The 25,410-nt window shown below is 44.0% G+C and overlaps 1 protein-coding gene across 1 annotated transcript; it reads left to right on the top strand.

The window, feature by feature from the left end:
• Nucleotides 1–1,520: 1,520 nt before the first annotated feature.
• LOC123483999 (lysosomal acid phosphatase-like) lies at nt 1,521–12,999 on the top strand. Its single transcript, XM_045214003.1, has 11 exons — nt 1,521–1,682; nt 2,463–2,558; nt 2,821–2,907; nt 3,178–3,330; nt 3,479–3,577; nt 5,202–5,291; nt 5,956–6,088; nt 7,379–7,467; nt 8,064–8,170; nt 9,944–10,119; nt 11,641–12,999. The coding sequence occupies exons 1-11, from the start codon at nt 1,596–1,598 to the stop codon at nt 11,769–11,771; spliced, it is 1,248 nt and encodes a 415-aa protein (XP_045069938.1). The 5' UTR covers nt 1,521–1,595; the 3' UTR covers nt 11,772–12,999.
• Nucleotides 13,000–25,410: the final 12,411 nt, after the last annotated feature.

Below are 25,410 nucleotides of genomic sequence, written 5' to 3'. Positions count from 1 at the left end.
GTTTAATAAACATTTAGATGCCCCCTTATTAAAATTATAACGTTTTTAACATGTACTGATTACATATTTAATTTAATTTACCGACCTTGGCAGAGACCTGTTTACAAATAACCACCAGAACTCAACTATAATCCAGTACTTGTACCCCGTGTATATAGCCATGTTATCGTAACTCATTGTGTATTTATTCCTTGTGTTATTTTAAAAATATTTTTCTATTATTTCTCTTTTTTTCTCTCTGCATTGTGGGGAAGGGCCGTATGTAAGCATTTCACTGTTAGTCTACACCTGTTGTTTTAAATAAATATTCGAATCCTCAATACCTATTTAAATAGCATGAAAAGGGGAGGGTAGGATCAGAGAAACAGAACGCATCTTGAAACAGACAAAAAATATACTACAATTTCTGATATTGTGTTCAAGTAAACGGGTGACTATTATTATGAAGCTTTTTTTTTATTCATGTCGCTGATTTCACGGAGATCAGAACCTTTGCGTGTATAGGAATGGTGATTGGTCAAGACTCCACGTGAAAAGTGTGACATAGCTACATGTTTTTTCCCCCTCTTAATCTAGAGCTAGCTAATTTGTGTCTACAACTCGCTCGTCGTTTGGTGCGACGCAAACATGGTGGCGAGAGTGGGGAAACAGAAGAGTCATTGTCTGTTCTTTTGAGTTTTGAAGTTGAGTCTTTGCCTGAAAAAGTGAAGTTAGGATATATAAATTATCCTGTATGAGCTTATGTGCCGAATACATTACGATGTTACAGGTGTCAAATTTATGGGCATGTGGCAGCAGTATGTAGGAGGGAGGTTCAAAGGTGTGAGAAGTGTGCAGAAGGGCATGAGACAAAGGAATGTGTAGCATTGGGAAACGTAGTGGTATGTGCTAATTGTAGGGGTGGCAATGGGGCTGGGGATCAGAAATGTCCCTTGCGAGAGAAGCAGGTTGAGGCTTCCAGGGTAAAAGTAGTGAAGAAGTTGTCATATGCTAAGGCAGTGAATAAAGTAGATCAAGAGATGTCAAGGGGGGAGTGGTGAGAGTAGTAGAAATGTACTAGTACAGAGGGATAGGACAACAAGTGATATATTTCAGTAAGATTTGATTTTTAGCGTTTATAGCAATGGTTATTAATTGTACTGCAGGGATGGAACGTAAGTCGAAGAAAATGGAGGTTGTGGTGGCAGCTTCAGAGAGGTATTTGGGTGTGCAAGACTTGACATCAGAAGAGTTACAAGGAGTGTTAAGTGGTGATGTCCCATTATTTCAGGTTGAGGGCATGAGGTAGGAATGAATATATTTAAATAGTGGAGAAGGGTGGTGTTAATTATTAATAATATTTTTGAATTTGTGAGTGTAGTGTTAAGAGGGTAGGGTATTTATTTAATTTAATTTTTCAAGCAAAATGTAAGGGAGTTGTACTCCAGTCTAGGAGGTGGCGGTAATGCAACAAATTGGATGCCAACCGCTGTTAAACCGCATTGAAGAAGAAGAAGAAGTAGAAGTAGAAGTAGAAGAAGAAGAAAAGTGTCTAGAACTCTATTCTGAAGTGTTGTCCTATATAGCTATAGTGTCCAACTAACCAGCCGTTGACGATGGACTCCACTATACTGCCACTATTGACAATGTTCGTTGTTTTAGGCAAAGTTGTTGGAGACAGAAGGCTGACATTTGTCACTGTGGTGAGTATGCTAGATAGCTAGCACATACTGTTGATATGCAAGTTGACTTGTATAGCTGAAGTTCGACAGCCAGCTTGTGTGTGCTAGCTTCTAACGTTTCTAGCTAGCTAGATAGGCAGTCGTGTCAGTGACTGTCATTCTTCTCTTTGGCAGTCCACTTATTATGTAACGTTAAAGTTAGCTGCTTACCAACTCGTTAACTACGTAACTTAGCTAAACTACCTAACTTAGCTAGCTAAACCGCAAGAAAGCTGGAATATGTAACGTTACCAAAAGAGGAACTAACGTTAGCTATCTTTTTTTTCGTTTTTCTGTAGGCTAGCCTTTGCACTGGTAAACAATATCGAGTCTGGACAGTTAGTGCTGTGTACCTAACTAACGTTAGCGAACTAACTAACAAACGTAACGTTAAGCTAATACGGTTTCACTGTTGCCTGTTTTAGGGCTGTACAAGCTAGTATGTGACCCCAATGACAATTTCACGTAACATTAACTATCTGACTAAATAAGACTAACTTTTTTTATTGGATGAACAACACTGGATTGTTGCAATGTTGAGTTTGCTCTAACAGTTAGTAAGTGTGGCTATGTTAATGCAAGACAAAATACACATTGAGTTATTAGCCTAATTGTGGTGTGGGTTTCGCTGACCTTTTTTTATGCAGCTTGTGCTGGAAATGGAAACGCTAGTCCAACCAGTTTGTCACTTGCCTAGAATATCTTGTTTGGGTGACTTTCATAGAGTTTCTATGTCTGTGTCCTATTAAATGTTTTACCTAGCTCTACCGCCATGGTGACCGATCCCCAGTCAAAGCCTACCCTACTGATCGCTACCAGGAGAGCTCTTGGCCACAGGGCTTTGGACAGCTCTCGCAGGTAAAGACCAAAAAATGATTTGAAATCCATTCTTCATCAAGGACTGAATAACACTAGCCTGAAATCCAGAACACGTTTTGCTAACATTCCACTCCTTGTACTTCTTGTCATGCTAATGCTATGTTTAGCATGACAAAGAGTGGAATGATACCTCAAACAAACTGGTACCCAAGCTAGAGTAAGTGTTGAGGAAAAATTCTGATGCACTGAAGGGTGTGGATATTGTTGTACTAATAGCACACTGTTTCTGTGATCCCTACAGGAAGGAATGAGGCAGCACTTAGAGCTGGGACAGGTGCTGCGGAAACGTTATCAGGGTTTTCTCAATGACACCTATGACCGACGTGAGGTAATTTATGGTTTAGTTCCTTGTTGAAACAATGTACTATCTCGGTCACACACTCATTTCAATTAGAAAAGTTGGTGAAGATTTGCAAATTGGATTGTGTTTATTGCCCATGTTAAACAAACTGTGCACTCTGTACAAATAATGGACTCTCTTCCAACAATGCACTAGGTCTTGAAGTAAAACCAGCTCTAGGCTGTAGCCACAGAAATGAAAAAAGGAAGTATCTTGTTTCAGTGATAGCCACTACCCCTCCTATTGTTCTTTGTCTAGATTTCTGTGAGGAGCACAGACTATGACCGGACCTTGATGAGTGCAGAGGCCAACCTGGCTGGATTGTACCCTCCCAATGGGTCACAGGTCTTCAACCCATCACTGGAGTGGCAGCCTATTCCTGTTCACACTGTGCCCCAGGATGAGGAGCGGGTGAGCAGGGTGCTGAGGTCTTGGGTGACATCCAAAGTTTCACAGCTGCCACAAAATATAGAAATTCTGAATATAATTCCGTTTTAAATAATAAGTTATTGGCTACCTCCATACTAATGTTCCCATCTAAAATGTCTATCTATTTCAGCTTTTGTCGTTTCCCATTCTGGGTTGCCCTCGTTATAAAATCCTCATGAATGAGACAGAACGCTCAGAAAAGTACCTCAACATGACATTTCTATACAAAGTAAGTGTCACTGGAATTAAGGTGATGACTGAATAATGAAGCTAGAGACTTATTCCTATGAAATGTGATTACCTTTTTGTTAACTGTCTGCTATGGTTTGTGAGGCTTCACAATTCATATTCACTTTAGATTCATTTTCATTGTCCCCCACGATGAAATCGAGGAAGGGACTGTGGATTGGTCTCCCTCTGTTAGTACGTTTGTATTTGCGTTAGTCACACGCGATATCTAAGGCAGCACTGGGTCGATTTTGACTAAACTTGTGAGAATGATGCGAGAGAGATCCAGCATTAACAAAACTACACAGATTGGCCAGATGGTGGCACTATAACAAGCGATTGAAAATGCCAACTTTGAAAGGTCACGCCCCTAACCCCATTTGACATTTACATTTACATTTACGTCATTTAGCAGACGCTCTTATCCAGAGCGACTTACAGTTAGTGCATACATTATTATTTTCATACTGGCCCCCCGTGGGAAACGAACCCACAACCCTGGCGTTGCAAACGCCATGCTCTATCAACTGAGCTACCTCCCTGCCTGCCATTCCCTCCCCTACCCTGGACGACGCTGGGCCAATTGTGCGCCGCCCCATTGGTCTCCCGGTTGCGGCCGGCTACAGCAGAGCCTGGATTCGAACCAGGATCTCTAGTGGCACAGCTAGCACTGCGATGCAGTGCCTTAGACCACTGCGCCACTCGGGAGGCCACTCGGGAGGCCTAAAGTCATGAAATTCTGAACATGGGTGCCTCTCCTCACAAGGATCAAATTTGCCTCAGGGACTTATAAGGTCCGCCAAGATGGATTTTCCGCCATTTAGAGTTTTTTGAGAAACACTTAAAACTACTCTTCTGGCACCGAATGACCGATTTGCACGAAACTTGATATGTGGCATCTATGGACAAAGGTCTCTCAACGCAAAACTTTCCAGACTAGTACCTAAAACAACATGGCTGCTATTGACCAGGAAACATTCACATGGGCTTGGTCTGACACATAAATGCATATATATCAGTAAAGGATATACGTGTTGTAACAAAATGTAGTACACATGTTGCAAACACAGTCAAGACTCAACATATAAGAGAACATTCATATCGACCACACTGTGGCGCTACAACGGGCACATGTTTACATCTCTTGATCTGTTTGAGTGATAATTTGGCACACATGCTCAGGGATACGACTCTAGCTAACCCACGCGATATCTCAGATACCACTGGCCCGATTTTTGACGAAACTTGGGTGAATGATGCATCTTGCCATAGAGATCTGCCATTTATAAAAGTACACTGATTGGCCCAAGGGGGGTGCTATAGTAATCAACTGTACGTAAGTTAGTCACACGTGATATCTCCGACACAGCCTGCACGATTTTGATAAAACTTGGGTGAATGATGCTTCTTGCCATAGAGATCCGGCATTTACAAAATTACACTGATTGGCCTAAGGGGGACGCTGCATCATTTGTGGGGGAAGACATGTTTGCTGTTGCCTTGTTCCTACCTTGTTTTGAATTTCTTCTCCATCACTTGCCAACCACACAGCTTTGACAGCTCAACAAGCTTAACTTTGAATGCCCCTTGTCTAGATGATCATTTTTTATCCTTTGCTCTTACAGGATTTAATAGCGACGGTACGGGAGAAAACTGGTCTGAAGAACACTAACATTAAGACTGTTTGGAGTGTCCATGACACCCTGTTCTGTGAGGTAAGCAGCTTATATTACCTATAATAGATATAATTCCTTATAGTTTTATCACTTTGCTTACTATCAATGCAGAATATATTGCAAAACATTACAGAATTTCCACCGTACAGTTTTCCATAAATCATGCAGATTTGTGTGAGTGAAAGTTAGAATGTGAAATGTTCCTACAGCCGATGTTTTAGCTAGCGAGGAACCACAGTGGTTTATGGAAGTGAAAACCGAACTGTGAGCTGGCGCTGCACCTGTGGCTACTCTGCCTTGTGACTGTTGAGAGGTGATGGAACTCGTGCTTCAGTCTACTCTGGCAGCAGAAATCAGCCTGCCATGTAAAGACATTTGGGAAGGGTTGGGGAGACACAAAGGCAGCAATGTGGTCATTGATTGTCTCCGGCCAGATCAAAACAATTATTTGTATATATCACGAAACGTGTTCATCAAGAAATATAGCCTATACCTACTTTCATTTTATTGGTGGGTACATTGGGAACCTTGTTTTATTAGATGTTCTACACTGTAATGGTAGCAATATCATGCTATTTTACTTTAGAGACAGACAACAGCATGTATTATTATCTTATTAACATTGTTGTGTAGTTTCACCTTGATGCAGTGTCATGATCATATTGGGGCTTTTCATTTTTGTTCTCCATCCATGTCATTTTAGGCAAGGCACAACATGACCGCTCCTGACTGGGTGACCCCTGAGATCATGGATGATCTGAGGAAGCTCAAGGACTTTGGCTTTGAAATCATGTTTGAGGTCTACAAGCATCAGGAGAAAAGCCGGCTCCAAGGAGGTAATGCGAACTGTCAGAATGGGAAGGGCAAACACTTGTTTCAGCTTAGCTATCTACGTTCCCTTTGTATGTGCTATTTAGTGATGGTCTAACTGTAAGTCGCTCTGGATAAGAGCGTCTGCTAAATGACTAAAATGTAAATGTAATGGTCAAGGCTGCGGAGCCGTAGGTAACTGTCCCGTCCCACCCCCATGGTTTCCTTTTCCCCACACCTGGATTTCGCCTGTCGGATAGGTTTCAATACATAGAAATAGAATGAATATAACAGACAAATCATTGACTTGAATGTGGACTCCTGTTCTATTTATTCTATTTGAATGTATTCCTATCCGATTAGCCGAAATCCGGATAGATAAAAAAAAAAAAAGGCCCTAGAGATCCAAATCACGTTCTGCGCATGTTTCTTTACCTCTACTTTACTTTACACACAAATATTTGTGGTCAACCTCCCTTTATTTCTCACTGTCAATCATTAATGATAATTCTTCAAGTTCTACTGGATAAACGTCCATGCAGTATCTGCATACCAACCACCTGATCTCAATCATTTTCATGGGGATATCTTTGAGTTATGCAGTGTTGTCTTGAAGTAGCCTACAGTGTTGTCTTGAGTTGTGTACAGTGAGCACATTTTTGAGCATATTGTTTTAATGAACTGTAGCATGTTTCAGTCAAAGCACATATTTTGCCTAGTGGTGTGCGCGGTTGAGTTTTGGCCACATGAGAGAAATTTGACCATTCGCAAAATCATCCTAAAATCTCAAGAAATTAGGTGGTGTTTGTTGTCTGACAGTAACGTTATACAATGGTATTATATTACATTCTGTTATGTAGAATACTATCGTTATGCCATGTTGCAGAAATTGATTCAGCTTTGATCTTACTTTAGTAAACGGCACCATTCGCCAGAGTAGCCTGTTCTCTACGAGTAGAGCACAGACTGTGCGTAAAGTAGAGGATCCCGCACATGCGCAGAAGCTTCGGGACGTTTAGCTGTCGGGAAGAGGGGTCCAGAAAAGTTGGATCGGCAGCCACTCCGTTTAGTTATTGCAATTCTTCATATGGCCCTCAAATATATCAGAGTGATTAGTGATTTGAATATGCATTCATACATCTTTGAGTTGAGCATAATAAGCCAAACGGTTAAACTACTTTGTACATCATCGAGATGAAGACTAATCCCACACCCACCATTTAAAGTCTGCTGAAGGAATGAGATAAGAGATGGTTAATCTTCTCAAATTGTCTAGTTAACTGCTCACTATATGCTTTTACTACTCCATCAAATAGGTGTCCTCTTGGGTAGCATTGTAAATAACATCTCAGAGTCTGCACTTCCCAACTCTAATCGCCGTCTGAAGATGATGATGCTCTCTGCGGTAAGTTTTAAAATCTTGTGCATGATCTCCTTTTTATGTGGATGCCTTGGGCTGTTTGCAGCAAATTGTTCATCTAATGCAGGGATGGGCAACTGGCGGCCCATGTGGCCGGTAGCCCCCGTTTTGTAGGCCCGCGGACCAATTCAATTTTTTGGGGGAACTCAGTCGAGGGCTCTACTTACTGTTGAGAGTTAGAATAATAAAAAACACAAGGTGCAATTTTGAAATTTGGTTGTGCATCAACAGTCACTCAATTAGCCCATGTCAGCAATTTTTTTGGGGATTGGTAAATTAGTCCAGCGGCCAGCTATCTAAACTTGTAGTAAGCGTGGCCGAATTACCGACCGGGGTGGGGCCATTGCTCATCAGTTATCATATTAAAAACTGCAAACTTTTTCTCTCCGCCCCATGGCAAAATATGTAGAATTGCAGCAAACTTGCTTTAAAACGGCAACATTTTCTCTACACCCAATGGCAAAATGTGCCGAATTGCAGGGAGTGTATGGATGTGGGTACTTTATTTTGTGGACCCCTTCCCCACCATCAAAGTTGCCCATCCCTGATCGAATGCATGAGTCTTTTGTGTTACTTTTCAGCATGACACCACCATTGTGGCTTTGCAGTCGAGTTTGAGTATCTTCAATGGAAAGCAGCCGCCCTATGCCTCCTGCCACATATTTGAACTCTATCAGGAAGACAACGGGTAGGAATAAGAACCTTATTCAAAGCTTGTCCAAACTTTGTGTAGTTACAGTGAGGGGGAAAAGTATTTGATCCCCTGCTGATTTTGTACGTTTGCCCACTGACAAAGAAATGATCAGTCTATAATTTTAATGGTAGGTTTATTTGAACAGTGAGAGACAGAATAACAACAACAAAATCCAGAAAAATGCATGTAAAAAATGTTATAAATTGATTTGCATTTTAATGAGGGAAATAAGTATTTGACCCCCTCTCAATCAGAAAGATTTCTGGCTCTCAGGTGTCTTTTATATAGGTAACGAGCTGAGATTAGGAGCACACTCTTAAAGGGAGTGCTCCTAATCTCAGTTTGTTACCTGTATAAAAGACACCTGTCCACAGAAGCAATCAATCAATCAGATTCCAAACTCTCCACCATGGCCAAGATCAAAGTGCTCTCCAAGGATGTCAGGGACAAGATTGTAGACCTACACAAGGCTGGAATGGGCTACAAGACCATCGCCAAGCAGCTTGGTGAGAAGGTGGCAACAGTTGGTGCGATTATTCGCAAATGGAAGAAACACAAAAGAACTGTCAATCTCCCTCGGCCTGGGGCTCCATGCAAGATCTCACCTCGTGGAGTTGCAATGATCATGAGAACGGTGAGGAATCAGCCCAGAACTACACGGGAGGATCTTGTCAATGATCTCAAGGCAGCTGGGACCAAAGTCACCAAGAAAACAATTGGTAACACACTACGCCGTGAAGGACTGAAATCATGCAGTGCCCGCAAGGTCCCCCTGCTCAAGAAAGCACATATACATGCCCGTCTGAAGTTTGCCAATGAACATCTGAATGATTCAGAGGAGAACTTGTTGAAAGTGTTGTGGTCAGATGAGACCAAAATGGAGCTCTTTGGCATCAACTCAACTCGCCGTGTTTGGAGGAGGAGGAATGCTGCCTATGACCCCAAGAACACCATCCCCACTGTCAAACATGGAGGTGGAAACATTATGCTTTGGGGGTGTTTTTCTACTAAGGGGACAGGACAACTTCACCGCATCAAAGGGACGATGGACGGGGCCATGTACCGTCAAATCTTGGGTGAGAACCTCCTTCCCTCAGCCAGGGAATTGAAAATGGGTCGTGGATGGGTATTCCAGCATGACAATGACCCAAAACACACGGCCAAGGCAACAAAGGAGTGGCTCAAGAAGAAGCACATTAAGGTCCTGGAGTGGCCTAGCCAGTATACAGACCTTAATCCCATAGAACATCTGTGGAGGGAGCTGAAGGTTTGAGTTGCCAAACGTCAGCCTCGAAACCGTAATGACTTGGAGAAGATCTGCAAAGAGGAGTGGGACAAAATCCCTCCTGAGATGTGTGCAAACCTGGTGGCCAACTACAAGAAACGTCTGACCTCTGTGATTGCCAACAAGGGTTTTGTCACCAAGTACTAAGTCATGTTTTGCAGAGGGGTCAAATACTTATTCCCCTCATTAAAATGCAAATCAATTTATAACATTTTTGACATGCATTTTTCTGGATTTTTGTTGTTGTTATTCTGTCTCTCACTGTTCAAATAAACCTACCATTAAAATTATAGACTGATCATTTCTTTGTCAGTGGGCAAACGTACAAAATCAGCAGGGGATCAAATATTATTTTCCCTCACTGTATATTATACTGTATTATTTTGTGAACTGGCTCAGATAAGCAACATTCAGTCAAATAAATAAAATATCTGATTTAGATCTACTGTCAGTCTGATATAGAAAGTCTTCGCCCTCTTTAGATCATTCACAGTGGCCATGTTTTACCACAATGACACCACAAGAGCGCCTTACCAACTGGCTGTAGCTAGCTGTGATCTCTTCTGCCCCCTGGAGGACTTCGTGCGCCTCACCAAACCATCCATCCCAGAGGATTGGGACAAGGAGTGCATGGTGGAGTCTCCCACAAAGGATACAGGTATGATGGGAGTAACATGGGCCTTTTGATAAAGAGCCTTGAAGCCATAGAATGGGTTGAATAAGGGTCATTCCACTTTAAAGGGATACTATGGGAATTATCTACTTTCCCAGTGTCAGATGAACTCGTGGATACCATTTTTATGTCTCTGTGTGCAATTTGACTAGCGTTACCCATAGAGTTCCAGTCATTGCGAAACTACCTCTAACTTCCTTAATACTGGACACAGAGATGTAATAATGGTATCCACGAGTTCATCTGACTCTGGGGAAGTAATTAAAGGGCCTCTGCCAAAACCCCGAAGTATCCCTTTAATTAAAAAGGTACATGAAAGAGGATTTTTGACACCCACTGTCTCAGATTGTTCTGAAATGGTTTCTGTAGTTAGAAATGGATAAGATAAGCATTCAGTCAACATTATTTTGTTGAAATGTAATTTGATCTCTGAGAAATTAGCCTAATTAACTGCACCTAAATTGGCCATTTTAATTGATAGGGTTCATATAATATTCAATATACTACCCAACATCCAATTTGGACCAAATTTCTTCTTGCCGTTGAGTAGCAAATTAAAAACAATTGTCAAAAGCCACCCATAGACACCCTCCACACACACACCAATCCCACCCCAACAGCCAGAATACATTTTTTATTTTTATTAATGCAGGGGTTCCCAAATGTTTTCACTCAGGCCCCCTTCCAGCATTGGGGAACATCCCGCGTCCCCCCCTGCGCACGCGAGCGCCACGTCTATTTCTATGGGCATAAGCACTGTTCATGACACACTGTTCACACCCCTCTTGTTGGTAGAGAGAACATTTTGCAGGTTTAAAGCTTATTTCCTGCAATTCTACACGTCTGTGTATTCATGTGATATTTGAGTGACTAAAACATTTTTACAAAATCTATGGGCAAAAAAACCTTGCTAAAAAATGTTAGCTGACATGGGCTAGTTGATCTGGATATTTCAGACAAGTTATAAATAGCTCTCTAAGGTATGCAATGACTGACGAGAGGAAAGCTGATGATGCGCTACCCAATTTCGAAATTGCACTTTGTGCATTCTACTATTACAACTTTCAAGAGTAAGTTGAAAGCTGCACTGAGTTCCAGGTAATACCAGTATGTATGGTGGGACTTAAAACAACGTCAATGACTAATTTATCTGAATGGGGGGGGGAAGTAAATCACCAAATTCACTGGGATTACATAGTATGACAAAACAATACTCAAGCCGCAGTTCAATACTACTTGTCAAATATAGAGAACTGATACAATATATTATATGAATCCTATAAATTAAAATGACCAATTTTGGGTGCAATTAGCTGAAGTTTTCAGAGATCAAATTATATTTAAACAAAATAAAGTTGCAGGAATGCTTATCTTATCTGTTTCTAACTGCAGAAACTATTTCAGAACAATTTGAGATGGTGGGTGTCATGGCTTGCTGAAATGACATGGAATGACTAATAATGTGTGTTTGACATCTACTGTGTCTTTCTCTGGTCCCATCATCAGAGGTGGTCATCGGACTAGCAGTTTGTTGCTGTTTGCTCTTCCTCCTTATCGTCCTCCTGCTCGCTGTGCTTTGTCGGCAACGTGATCCCTCCAACGGCTACAGTCACATTCACAATGAGAATGAATCTTGACAAATGTACAAACTCCACCGTAAGCAGGATTCATGGGATAGTGAAGAAGATGTTTGAATGCCTCACAGTTCTGCCCTCTGGTGGGGATGCAGGAAAAGGGAACACTAGAATGCTTTTAGTGCAACTTTTGTTTTTGTGCTTTAAAAAAAAAAAAAGGGGACTGTGGCATTTCACCAAAAATGCACAGGAACTTACTGGGGAGGACAAAGGTTATCTAGTCCTCTAGTCAACTGTTGTCATGGTAAGTATTCCTAAGCTTGTGAAAGAAGTTGGCTACTGGATTCTGACAAAATTGCCTTTTTAATGTTTTCGAATACTACTTGTACTCATTTTACTCATGGGTCCAAGTCACCTGACCATCGTTCTTACAAAATGTGGACCACTGGATGCTTCATGCTTGTTTGATTCTGCCCTTGGAGAGTAATGATCATTGTGACACTGAATCCCGAGGAAAAGCTTGTGCTTCATTCTCTCCAAGGAACAGATTTTGGCCAACATAGGCCGACTGTACTGAGCATTCTTCTAGGAAGTCATTGGATAAAGATGCTATTTATTTCCTCTGGTGGTGATTGTCATGGTACTTGGAGAAGCCTTCACATCATGGTACTTTTGGTAAAGGCTTTGCTCTATATGTCAGAGGCACCTACTAACAAGCCTGTCATGCTTTGTGCCTTGGGCTGTTAGATTCCATTTAAGGCACAGTAATTCATTTATTTGCTGAAAGTGCAACGTATCTAACAGTGTGACTGCCCTCTTTCTCCTATTTTTAAAACTGCCTCTGAGGTTTAGACTTTTTAGGCACAAGTGATTACTTTTTAATCTGCATCAGTTTTTTTCATCCCCCAAAAGTTTACAAAAATACATTATTGTAATTATTACAATATAAATACAGTATAATATTATACCTTTCTAAGTTACTAGGTGCAGAGTTCACAACCTGAGGGGGCTCTCCACTGAGTTCCCGTCAAACAAGTCACTGTATTGCAAGCAGCTGCCAGCTGTAATTAGTGCTGAGCGATGAGTGCTTTTTGAGGTCGTTTCTGTTTTTTTTTTTTTATCACGGTTTCATTCATTTTTTTAAACATTAAATGCACTATGCATTATGTGGGTTGACTGCTGTAACGACACAAAATAAAACAATTACTGCTTATCACTTATTACCATTTATTCACCGTACTTTACTATAATAACATATTTCAGTTCTGTATATTAAACTTATTTTATTTCATGACTTGATTTCATTCCGTCATCTCATCTCGAAAGCTGCTGCCTATGCTGTCTGACAAAATCACTATTTTAGTAGTTCTAAAAAGTAAATAAGAAATACTTTTATGACTACTGAATACCAACTATCAATCACTTAGATTATGTATTTTCAGGTAGAGATGCCTTGAAGAAACTGCTCGCTATCCCTATCGATCACCCATTCTTCGGTCTCCTCTCTCTCTCTCTCCATGTCTTCCCCACACTAACCTAATGTAGCAGGTGTAAAAGAAACACAGACCAGACAAGTTGGCTTTATCTCTAGAGAAACTGCATGTTGAGCTCAGGGAAAAAAAGCACAATGGAACCGAGATCATCAATTAGGTTAAAAAAACAAAAAATAACTGACATTTCAGTTAATCGCTCAGCACTAACTGTAATTTTCATTTGTATGTGTTCTCCCATTGTGTTTTCATGGGAAATGAGTAATTATAATGGTGCCTATTGTTTAACCAGACATCTGGTTCAAGTTGTCCAACTGGTTTGTGCAGACATCATGGGCCCAATCATCTTCATTTTCATGTCTCCATTTTATCACATTGCTACAGTCGAGCTGTAAAGCATTTCTTTGTATTTTTTGTTTTGTGCGAGACAGACTGGAGAGTAATTCTGATCTATAATATTTTGTGTTAAGTCATGAACAATTGGTTTCACCGTAGTGCTTGAATTATTGCAACAATCCTTTTGAGATTGTTTGCCTGAACTTTTGCAATGCTGTTTAACATGAATGCTTTTATGTCCTGATATGCTGGAAATTTGTAAGCATTTTATGTATTGGTAATTCGCAATCCTTTATTTGATTTTAGCCACTGTTTGCATTTAGATTGCTTAAACTGCATTTTGGGTGTTTTAAATTATCAATAATCCTGTCTTATTGCACCTTTTTAATAAGTTGTTCTATTCTTAAAATGACTTAGGCTAGTACTTGTTCCGAGAGGTAGGGGAATGTACAGGTAACTGACAAAATAAAGGAAACACCTAAATAAAGTGTCTTAATAGGGCGTTGGGCTACCACGAGCCACCAGAACGGCTTCAATGCGTCTTGGCGTAGATTCTACAAGGGGGGAATTCCAACCCAAGTTAAGCGCGGGTAAATGGAACATACAGTGCATTTGGAAAGTATTCAGACCCCTTCCCTTATCCCACATTTTGTTACGTTACAGCCTTATTCTAAAATGGATTTAAATATTTTCTTCCCTCATCAATCTACACACTACCCCATAATGACAAAGCGAAAACTGTTTTTTAGAAATGTTTGCAAATTTATAACATATTAAAACACCTTATTAAGTATTCAGACCCTTTGCTATGAGACTCGAAATTGAGCTCAGGACCATCCTGTTTCCATTGATCATCCTTGAGATGTAAATTCAATTGATTGGACATGATTTGGAAAGGCACACACCTGTCTATATAAGGTCCCACAGTTGACCGTGCCTGTCAGAGCAAAAACCAAGCCATGAGGACGAAGGAATTGTGTCGAGGTCCAAGACAGATCTTGGGAAGGGTACCAAAATATTTCTGCAGCATTGAAGGTCGCCAAGAACACAGTGGCCTCGATCATTCCTAAATGGAAAAAGTTTGGAACCACCAAGACACTTCCTAGAGCTGGCCGCCGGCCAAACTGAGCAATCGGGGGAGAAGGGCCTGGGTCAGGGAGGTGACCAAGAACATTATGGTCACTCTGACAGAGCTCCAGAGTTCCTCTGTGGAGATGAGAGAACCTTCCAGAAGGACAACCATCTCTGCAGCACTCCACCAATCAGGCATTTATGGTAGAGTGGCCAGACGGAATCCACTCCTCAGTAAAAGGCACATGACAGCCCGCTTGGAGTTTGCCAAAAGGCACCTAAAGGACTCTCGGACCATGAGAAACAAGATTCTCTGGTCTGATGAAACTTAAGATTGAACTCTTTGGCCTGAATGCCAAGCGTCATGTCTGGAGGAAACCTGGCACCATCCCTACGGTGAAGCATGGTGGTGGCAGCATCATGCTCTGGGGATGTTTATCAGCGTCATGGACTGGGAGACTAGTCAGGATCGAGGGAAAGATGAACAGAGCAAAGTACAGAGAGATCCTTGAGCTCCAGAGCGCTCAGGACCTCAGACTGGGGCGAAGGTTCACCTTCCAACAGGACAACGACCCTAAGCACACAGCCAAGACAACGCAGGAGTGGCTTTGGGACAAGTCTCTGAATGTCATTGAGTGGCCCAGCCAGAGCCCGGACTTGAACCCGATCGAACATCTCTGGATAGACCTGAAAATAGCTGGGCAGCGACGCTCCCCATTCAACCTGACAGAGCTTGAAAGGATCTGCATAGAAGAATGGGAGAAACTCCCCAAATACAGGTGTGCCAAGCTTGTAGCGTCATACCCAAGAAGTCTCAAGGCTGTAATCGCTGCCAAAGGTGCTGAGTAAAGGGTCTGAATACTTGTAAATGTGATATTTCCGTTTTTTTATTTTCAATACATTTAAAAAAAACGGTTTTTGCTTTGTCATTGTGTGTAGATTGATGGGGGGGGGGGACACAATTTAATTAGTTTTAGAATAAGGCTGTAACGTAACAAAATGTGGAAAAAGTCAAGGGGTCTGAATACCTTCTGAATGCACTGTAATTCCCTTTTTATCCACTTTTCTCTCTACATTCTGACCTTGAACTTAAGCATGAGAATAGCATGCAATTCACCCGCTATTCGTTTTGGGTGGAGATCAAAGAAATGAAAGTGTGGCGGAGGTGTGTCTACAGATAAGCTGTGTGCAGATCTTGACTTAATTCCCCTCATCATTCCACCACCTTTACGTGCGATGAATAAGGTAGAGCAACCTGTCGGTTCCAAGTGGAACAACACCTATCTTTTTTCAGATGGAATTAACACCATTCTCCATGCACTGTAATTTACAAATTGATAAGAGCTAGGTAAATGAGTAAACTGTTTGGGAAAGGGGATTGTAAATATAAATGACAATTGTTTTAGATCTATTTTACCTGGAGATAAATGTGACACCAGTCATATGGCTGCAAACTGAAGCATATCAACATACTGTATCAACTTTTCCACAGTGAAGATTATTAAATGCTGGCCTTATAACCTTTCAGGGGAGACCCAAGCTGTAGGCTTCTGTAGCCATGCGGAAATGACCGTATAGCACCAAACCTACAGAGTTGATTTATGATTATTAGTGTAGATTTATTGGACTACTGTTCAACCCCTATTGTACACTTTTCTCACCTACCAATATTTCATGGATTGATCAATTGAATATGGCAACTTTCAGGATGAATCAAACCACTATTTTTGATTCACCAATATATTTTGTGCATAAAAGCTCTCCAAAGGTTTTTTATTTATTATTCATAAATACTTTACTAATCCTAAATAATATACAATATCAGATTTTTAAAGCTACCAATTGGTGCTGAAAAGGCAACATGGGTTCCAGGTCTGCGATACTGGAGGAAACGTAGCCCATGGGCTTCAAATTCAGGATACTCTCCACTTCAATGAGGACAGTTCTGAGCACTTCTTCGGTCACTGACTGGGCACCCACTGTAGTGTAGAAGACAGTCTTAATGGAGCGAATCTCTCTTTCCCAAACTCCTCCGAAGTGCGGTGCTGCAGTGGGGTTGAAGCGGAAAGCAATCTTCTGTTTTGCAAGCTGCTCTTGCAGGTTGGGAGGCAAATCAGCGGGTCTCGCACAGCTCCTCGCCTCCCCGGAAGTTTGTTCCCTGGTCAGAGAACAGCTCAGCCGGCGTCCCTCGGCGGGCGATGAATCTTCTAAGGGCCATCAGAAAGGAGTCTGCATCGATGTTGGTCAGGAGGTCCAGGTATACACCCGTGGTGAGACACTTGAAGACTATCCCCCATCTCTTCTCAATGCGCCACCCCAGTTTGACCTGGAAGGGCCAGACGCAGTCCATGCCCATGGAGTGGATGGCTGGCTTGAAGAGGCACAGGCGTGCAGCTGGCAGGTCAGCCATCTTGGGGACAGCAGGTCTGGATTTCCATCTATGGCATTCTGTGCAGGTGTGCTGGAAGCGACGGATGGCTTCCCGCCCGCGGAGGATCCAAAAGGAGCGGTGGATCTCTGCAAACACCCTCTCAGTGCCGGGAATGCACAGACCGCTGTTGTAGTGGATGGAGTCTAGTGGATGGATGACCAGGATTGAGGACGATGGGATGAACTGTAGCATGTTCTAGATCTTCGGCACGACGTAGTCTACCACCAACTCTGAGATCTCCGGAATTGTCAAGCTCAGGTGACAAAGTAAGTAGGCAACTGCTGGATGGGACAGGCTTACCAGTTTTCAGGAGACTGAGCTCATCTGGAGAAACTCTCTCGCTGGGCTCTCTTGAAGATGACGGTCTCCGCTTTCTTGTAGTCTTCGGCAGTAGGGTCACCCCCCTGACCTGCCGCCCCATGTAGCACTTGCGTAGTGACTTCTAGAAGCTCCTTCCAGGTGGTACACTGACTCACATCTGGGTCTTGGGGACCAGCAACTGCAGTGACACCACAGAAGGTGGGCTTCCGGAGTTCAGATGTGTCCTCTTCAGGATGAGCGTTTGTGTGGCTTAGCTGGCCACTCGTCTGGACTTTGAAGGAGAAACGGTGGTCTTTGGCTCCATCTGTTGGGCTCCGTAAGGTCTTTCAGAGTTTTGCCTCTCGTGATGTCATCTGCGGGATTCCTCGCCAAATCCACATAGCGCCTTGCACGGAGGTATTAATCTCGGCCACCCGGGTTCCTACAAAAACTTTAAAGTGGCAGGATTCCGACTGCAGCCACATCAGCACGGTTGTGGAATCTGTCCACAGGGTGGTCTGGTCGATTTTCAAGGTAAGCTCTTTTTCTAGCAGCTTGGCAAGCTGGGCTCCAGTGACTGCTGCACAGAGCTCCAGTCTTGGCATGGAATGTAGTCGCTTAGGAGCAACTCTGGACCTGACCATCAGGAATGAGTATGAAAAATGTATGCACTCACTAACTGTAAGTCGCTCTGGATAAGAGCGTCTGCTAAATGACAAAATAAATGATAGGTAGGTCTTGCTGTGACCATCTTCTGTCCTCAGGTACGCGACGGACCTGTAGGCCTTCTCTGACTCGTCGCAGAACACATGGACCTCTGGTGACACTCAACTGGTCGACATCTGCAGGTACATAGCACCTAGGCAGGGTGATGCCTGGCAGGATCTGTAGCTCTCCTTCCCAATTGTTCCAAGCCTGTAGTAGATCTTGCGGGAGAAGAGGGTCATCCCAGTCCCAATGTTTATCCCAGAGGCGCTGGACCAACACTTTGGCGGTGTACAGCAGAATGAACCCAAGGGGGTCGTACAGGCTGGCGAGAACCTTGTACACATTCCGCATGGTCGGCACTCCGTAGTCCACGGCTCGATACTTGTACCCCAATGTGTACAACTGGCAGTGCCAGCTGAGGCCTAGGGTAGACTCAGGTGAATCTTCTTTCTCTTGGGTGGACCAAAGCTCGAGGTTGTCTGATCTGGCCTCCTTTGGTAGGTGATTGATGATGCTTGGCATGTTGCTGGCCGACTGGCGTAGCTCGAACCCGCCAGATGCCAGGAGCTCTTGTAACTTGTCCACTAGCTGTCTGGCTTCTGCTGGTGTTGGCACGCTCTGGAGGCAGTTGTCAACGTAGAAGCACCTCTACGGAGAACCGAATATCTTCGCCAGACTCGCTATTTTCTGTGACATGCCTCTGGAGTGCAAAGATTGCGCAGCATGGGCTGCATGTGGTGCCAAAGGGAAGCACCTGCCACTTGAAGACATCAGGGGGCTCTTCTGTCTTCATGTCGTGCCACACAAATCGTAGGAGGGGCCTATCTTCAGGCAGGAGGCAGACCTGATGAAACATCCCCTTGATGTCGCCACTGACCCCGACGGCGTGCTCGCGGAACCGCAACAGTACTCCCAGGAGTGACGCACCCAAGGTAGGTCCTGGCAGCAGAGACCCTGGAACTGGAAGGAGCAGTTGAATATGATGTGATTCTTTCCGTTGTGACTCATGTGGTGCGGGATGTACCACGATTCTCCTTCTTGAGTGAGCATGTCGGAGCTTAACTGAGCCTGCCTGCACCAGCTTCTGTATCTCAGCACTGAAGGCTGCAGCTTTCTCTGGATCCTTAGCAAGCCGTCTCTCCGTGCTTCTAAGGCTTTCCATCACCGCTTCCTTGGAAGGGGGCTTGGAAGCAGGGCGTCGCTCTTGCGCAGGAGCAGGGTGGCATTGCGAAACACTCCCTCTATCTCTATGCGTGCAGTCTTGGTCTCAAGCAGGTCGACGGCTTCCTGGTCCTGCCTCGACTGGGTCACCTCTTTCTCATTCCAGAACAGTAAGGTGTCAACCTGCTAGAACTTCTCAACGTTCCTGAACAACTTGGAAGTTGGGGGGATGACGGACGTCACTAAATACTGCTGTGGCCGGAGGTGTTGCTCCACCAACCTTGCCGGACCCTGAAGCGTCCATCCAAGTCTGATCCGGATGGCTGTTGGCCCACCCGTAGGACCCAACCTCACTGGTTCGATGGGGGTGATCAAATGAGGATGATCTTCACCAATGAGGACTAGAGGCTTGGGTTGATGAACGGCTGTAGGGGGAGACCAACCAAGTGCTTGTACCTCTTCTGAAGGCTGGTCACTGGATAGGAATGGTCTGCTAGTCCAAGGCAAGTCACGGTGAAGGCCCCTTTGATCTGGAAAACTTGGGTTGCGAGGCAGGTGAGATACGGAAGGTAACTGATGCACCACAGAGGGTCTGGATGTCCTGCCAAATGGTTCTGAGGGCTAGTTCTTCTGGGGTCCCCTGTAACCCAAGCTTCTGTGTAGCATCTGGAAGGAGCATGGTACGCTCGGAACCATTGTCCAGAATAGCGTAGGTGTCGAGGGGACGGTCTCCATGGTGTAGGAGCACCCTGATCACCTTCAGCAGGACGCGATTAAAGTCAGCTGGTCTATCTAGATAAAGCACCTCTGTGGCTGTGCTTACCAGGCAGCGCTCCTCTTTTGGTGCCTCATTGGGGGTTCTTGCATTGACCTCGTGAAGGACTTGTAGATGCGTTCCCTGGCAGAGACCGCAGGGCTTCTTGAGGGTGCACTGGGACGCCTGATGGTCCCTTCCACAACGCCAGCACTTCTTGTTGGTCTTGATCCACTTTGTTACTTTCTCCTTGGTGAGCATCTGGATGGCTGAGCACTGGTTGAGATGGTGCTCAGGGTTGTTGCAACAAGGACGGTATGGCTTCGCCTTGCCTTTCTTCTTGCCGGCAGCCGAACTGTTGAATGCTGAGGCAGCAGCTCCACTCTCCGGGTTGTCTTTAGCTCTGTGAAGGATGGATGCTGCACATTTCCCAATGGCGCCATTCGGACTTCTGCCCAAGCCTGTCCTTATCCCCTTTGCTTGATGACTGGCCATCATATTCTTGACACCAGGACTCATACTGTAACCAATCTGAGAACTCGAGTAAGGTGTATGTGGTACCTGGCTGATGAAACATGCGACGGCGGAGGTCTGACCTCATCTCAGGTGGTAGCTTACTGAGTAGGCATGCCACATGAGACCCACACATCAGCTCTATGTCGCCATCTGGACCCAGTGCCAGAGCATGCCCACTAAGGACTGGCCCTGTAGTGCGAACTTCTCGAAGACAGCTTTATCTCCACGGCATACATCGGTAGAGTCCATGACTGGCTATATTCTTCAGGGTGACATGTTGTGGCTGTCCAAACTGCTCGTTCAGGGCTGCCATGGTGTGAGTAAGGCGTGGGGGAGTTGAGGTATGAATCTGCCACTAGGCAGGCTTCTTCTAACTAAGTGATCCACTAGGATCTGATACTTGAAGAGCTCGTTCCCGTCAGCTGGCAGGAGATTCCCTAGTGCGATCTTCAGGCGAGCAAACTCACTTGGGTCTCGGCTGTTGAAGTTAGGGATGGTTGACCTAGGCTCTCTGTAGGTCTGCGCTGCTACGGATGGGTTTGAGGGTCTGGCCTAGGTATCCATGGAACCTGACCTGGTCGGCAACCTGGTGGCGGCTCTTCGTGGCTCATAGGCTGCTGCATGAGGGTGAGCCCTAGGAGGAAAAGACTGCCGGGTCACTGCACCAACGTAGCGCTGTGAAGGTGCAGCACCGGCCTGGTGAGGAGGTTGGCGATAGTCCCCATCAGGGTGGTAACTTGACTCTCTGGGACACGGCGAAGGTGTAGCCTCTCTTGGAGGGTGGCCTGGAGTCTTGACTACTGATGCTGGTCTGCTCTGCTAAGCAGCAGCGGAAGTAGCCTGATCCCTCATGACTTTGAGCTCACTCATCTTGTCCAGGAGGTCTACTACATGTTCTTTATCTGGCTGCTCTTCCTCTGTAGGCCATGGTGGTGGATCAGGCCACTCACCATCATCGCATTCCTCTTCATCGTTATCGTACTCCTCACTGAACTCTTGCTCTAGCTCAGATGGGGGAATGAGGTGGACTGGGAGAACCAACTCGATTCGTACTGCGGGGCCAGATTGCTGTTGAGTAGACTTTGTGTGGGTGTAGCTGGCTGCAGTCGGGTCAAGGGGTGGTGGAGACTGCAGACCTTATCCACAAGCTTCCTCATTTCCTGTTTAACTCTGTCAAACTTGGTGAATTCTCTCTGTACGGCTAGTTGACATAAACGCAGCTTCTCGTTCTCTTTCCGGATCTCCTGTAGCTCTGCTTGGTAAGCTGTTGGCAGCTTCCTGTGTTCCCGGTAAGCGTAGGGTGTGGAGGCTTCTCTGCTTACCTCCATGCGCTCTCCTTTTCTCTGTAGGCTGTGGGCTAGCTGGGGTTCTGAACCATATCCTCTGTGGTGATGGCTCTGATGGTCCCGCTCTGGGGCAGCATCCCATTGAACCTGGCGAGTGGATGAGGTTGCACGTGACGAGGTGAAGGTGGTCATCTTGGCCGCTCCTTTATGATGAGAATACCACTCCTCTTCTTGCCCATGTACATCATACCGTGCTGTGCTATGGTGTGGTGAAGCGTGCCGTCTATGGCTCACATAGCCTACCTTGTAATCTTGTAAATGCTGTGGTGGCCGTGTCTGACGCTTCGGACGAACTGCTGGCTGTGTGAAAGCATCACTCACGTAGTAGTCTTGCATCTTGCTCCGGGAAAAAGCACTGAAGATCCGTCTCGAATGGAGCACAATGTAGTGGAGGACCTGTTGGACTGTATGTTCTTAGCGTTTTCTTAGCACTATGTGTTCTCTCCCAGGTGCATGTAAGGGCACAGATGACAGACAGGTAGGATTCCAGTTGAGGTAGTTTAATGACGCTAATTCACATAAAGCAGGAATGGCACAGCACAGTGTATGGCTTGACAATTTTGTAAACCGTGTGTGTGTGGTTATTTCTGAAGGACGCACACTGGCCTTGGCTAAAACAAATGTCTGGAACTTATCACTTGGCTTGTGTACTTTCTCTAGTTACTTCCTTCTCCTCAGTTAGAGTTCGCCCAGCATGCTCTGCTCCACATCACTAGTGGGCGGGGCTACAGCTCTCCTATGATGATCAAATATTTACTCTCAATAGTCTTTCGTACTCCTAGGTTTATAAATGTGAGATTAGTAAAGCATTGCTAGCAGTCAATTAAGCTGATTATATGGACAGCTTGAAGGCTAGGCAATGCAACAAATAACCTACATTAAAACATATCTTCAATGCGAGGCAGACTCTTCTTATGGCTCTACACACAGTTGCCTTGCTAAATGTACTGAACAAAAATATAATTGCAACAATTTCAAAGATTTTACTGAGTTACAGTTAATATAAGGAAATCAGTCAATAGAAGAAATGCATTAGGCCCTAATCTATGGATTTCACAAGACTGGGAATAGTTATGCATCTGTTGGTCACAGATACCTTAAAAAAAGGTAGGGAAGTGGATCAGAAAACCAGTTAGTATCTGGTGTGACCACCATTTATTTGCCTCATGCAGCAGGACACATCTCCCTCACATAGAGTTGATCAGGCTGTTGATTGTGGCCTGTAGAATGTTGTCCCACTCCTCTTCAATGGCTTTGAGAAGTTGCTGGATATTGGTGGGATCTGGAACACGCTGTCATACATGTGTTGACAGCGTGTCGATCCAGAGCATCCAAAACATGCTCAATGGGTGACATGTCTGGTGAGTATGCAGGCCATAGAAGAACTGGGACATTTCCAGTTTCCAGGAATTGTGTACATATGAAATGGGTCTGTGCATTATCATGCTGAAACATGAGGTGATGGCAGCTGATTAAGGGCAAGAAAATGGGCCTCAGGATCTCTTCACAGTATCTCTGTGCATTCAAATTGCCATGATAAAATGCAATTGTGTTCGTTGTCAGTAGCTTATGCTCCTGGGCCCGGTTTCCCAAAAGCATCTTAATGCTAAATTCATCGTTAGAATCTTAGTAGGAGCATCGTTAAATCTCTGAGCTGTTTCCCAAAACCATCGTTACTAAAGCTGCACTTGAAAACGCTAATTATTTACCGACTGCCTCAGCTAAGTGCGTTGTTAGATGTTTTTGCCCTTCGCATCACTTTATTTACAGAAGATCTCTGCTAAACATAGAATCAAGATGTTTGTTTGTGGTTCTCAGTAGCTCAGCTGGTAGAGCACGGCGCTTGTAACGCCAAGGTAGTGGGTTCGATCCCCGGGACCACCCATACACAAAAAAAAAATGTATGCACGCACGACTGTAAGTCGCTTTGGATAAAAGCGTCTGCTAAATGGCATATTATATTATATTATATTATTATTATATATTATTATATATATATTATATTTATCTGTCTGATTGTGACTGCCGATTCAGAACGAAGTTGACTACAAATACAAAGTTGCCAAAATCTTTGCAATTGTTACAAACAAGTGAAGGATAACAAGATCCATCAAATTAAAACCGAGACGACTGCATTAAAAGATAAACGGGGCCCCGTGTTGCTCAGTTGGTACAGCATGGTGCTTGCAACGGCAGGGTTGTGGGTTCGTTTCCCACGGGGGGCCAGTATGAAAATGTATGCACTCACTAACTGTAAGTCGCTCTGGATAAGAGTGTCTGCTAAAAATTTTAACAAAAAAATACGTTTAAAAAAAATACCTGCCCATACGGTAACCCCACTGCCACCACTCTGTGCACAACGTTGACCACAGCAAACCACTTGCCCACACGACCTCATACACGTGGTCAGCGGTTGTGAGGCCTGTTGGATGTACTGCCTTATTATCTAAAACAACATTGGAGGTGGCTTATGGGAGAGAAATTAACATTAAATTCTCTGCAACAGCTCTGGTGGACATTCCTGCAGTCAGCATGCCAATTGCACACTCCTTAAAAACTTGAGACATCTATGGCATTGTGTTGTATGTCAAAACTGCACATTTTAGAGTGGCCTTTTATTGTCCCCAGCACAAGGTGCACCTGTGTAATAATCATGCTGTTTATTCAGCTTCTTGATATGCCACACCTGTCAAGGATGGATTATCTTGGCAAAGGAAAATGCTCACTAAAAGGGATGTAAACACATTTGTGCGAAATCATTTAAGAGATATACGCTTTTTGTGCATATGAACGTTTCTGGGAACTTTTATTTCAGCTCATGTTGTGTTTATATTTATGTTCAGTATATTTAAAAAAAAACGTAATGGCGGGGTAATGTGTTCCAGGGAACATCACAAAACAGTCCAGCTTCATTCTCATAGAACAACCACTGTTACAGTTGCTGGGGGACCTTGAAGGCCCACAACCATGTGTCTCTCATATAACTTCTCAGATCCATATGATAGAAGTTATTATTTCTGAGAAGTTATATGAAAGACACATGGTTGATTGTGCCTTTAATGTCCCCCAGCAACTGTAGGCTATAGTAGATCAGCCAGTGAGCAGGTCTGTCAGATTTAGAGGTGTGGGGGGAGTGAGTTTCTATAATAGTCTCTCTGCTCTAACATTATTTATCGCTACAGCAAAAAATACCTGCATGTAATACCTTAATGACTCCTCAAAGTCCCTCGGGGTGAATTAAGCATTATGTCAGAAGAGAGGAACATACAACAGCACTCTTCAGCAGATTTCCAAAAGAGTGAGGTCAAATAATAGTTCTACTGTATGTAGCCTACAGTTTAGGTCAATATCATGCATTTGTTTTTCCTTACTCATTGATCACATCCAACCTCAAATCATCTCACACTATTAGCCGTGGTTTGTTGAAGATGATTGTATTTTAAAAAAGTATTGTCATTAGGCTACAGTAGTTTACTTTCAACAGGATCCAGACAAAATACTAATATTGTGTGATTTACCTGATGACCTAGAGATGGTGATGTTCACCAGCAATTGAATAAAGCAGTGGACCAAGCAACAAGTGTTTGGC

The sequence above is a fragment of the Coregonus clupeaformis genome, unplaced genomic scaffold (genome assembly GCF_020615455.1).
Source record: "Coregonus clupeaformis isolate EN_2021a unplaced genomic scaffold, ASM2061545v1 scaf0180, whole genome shotgun sequence".
Lineage (NCBI taxonomy): Eukaryota > Metazoa > Chordata > Actinopteri > Salmoniformes > Salmonidae > Coregonus > Coregonus clupeaformis.
The sequence above is the reverse complement of the archived record's forward strand: the minus strand, read 5'-3'. Positions and strand labels throughout refer to the sequence as shown.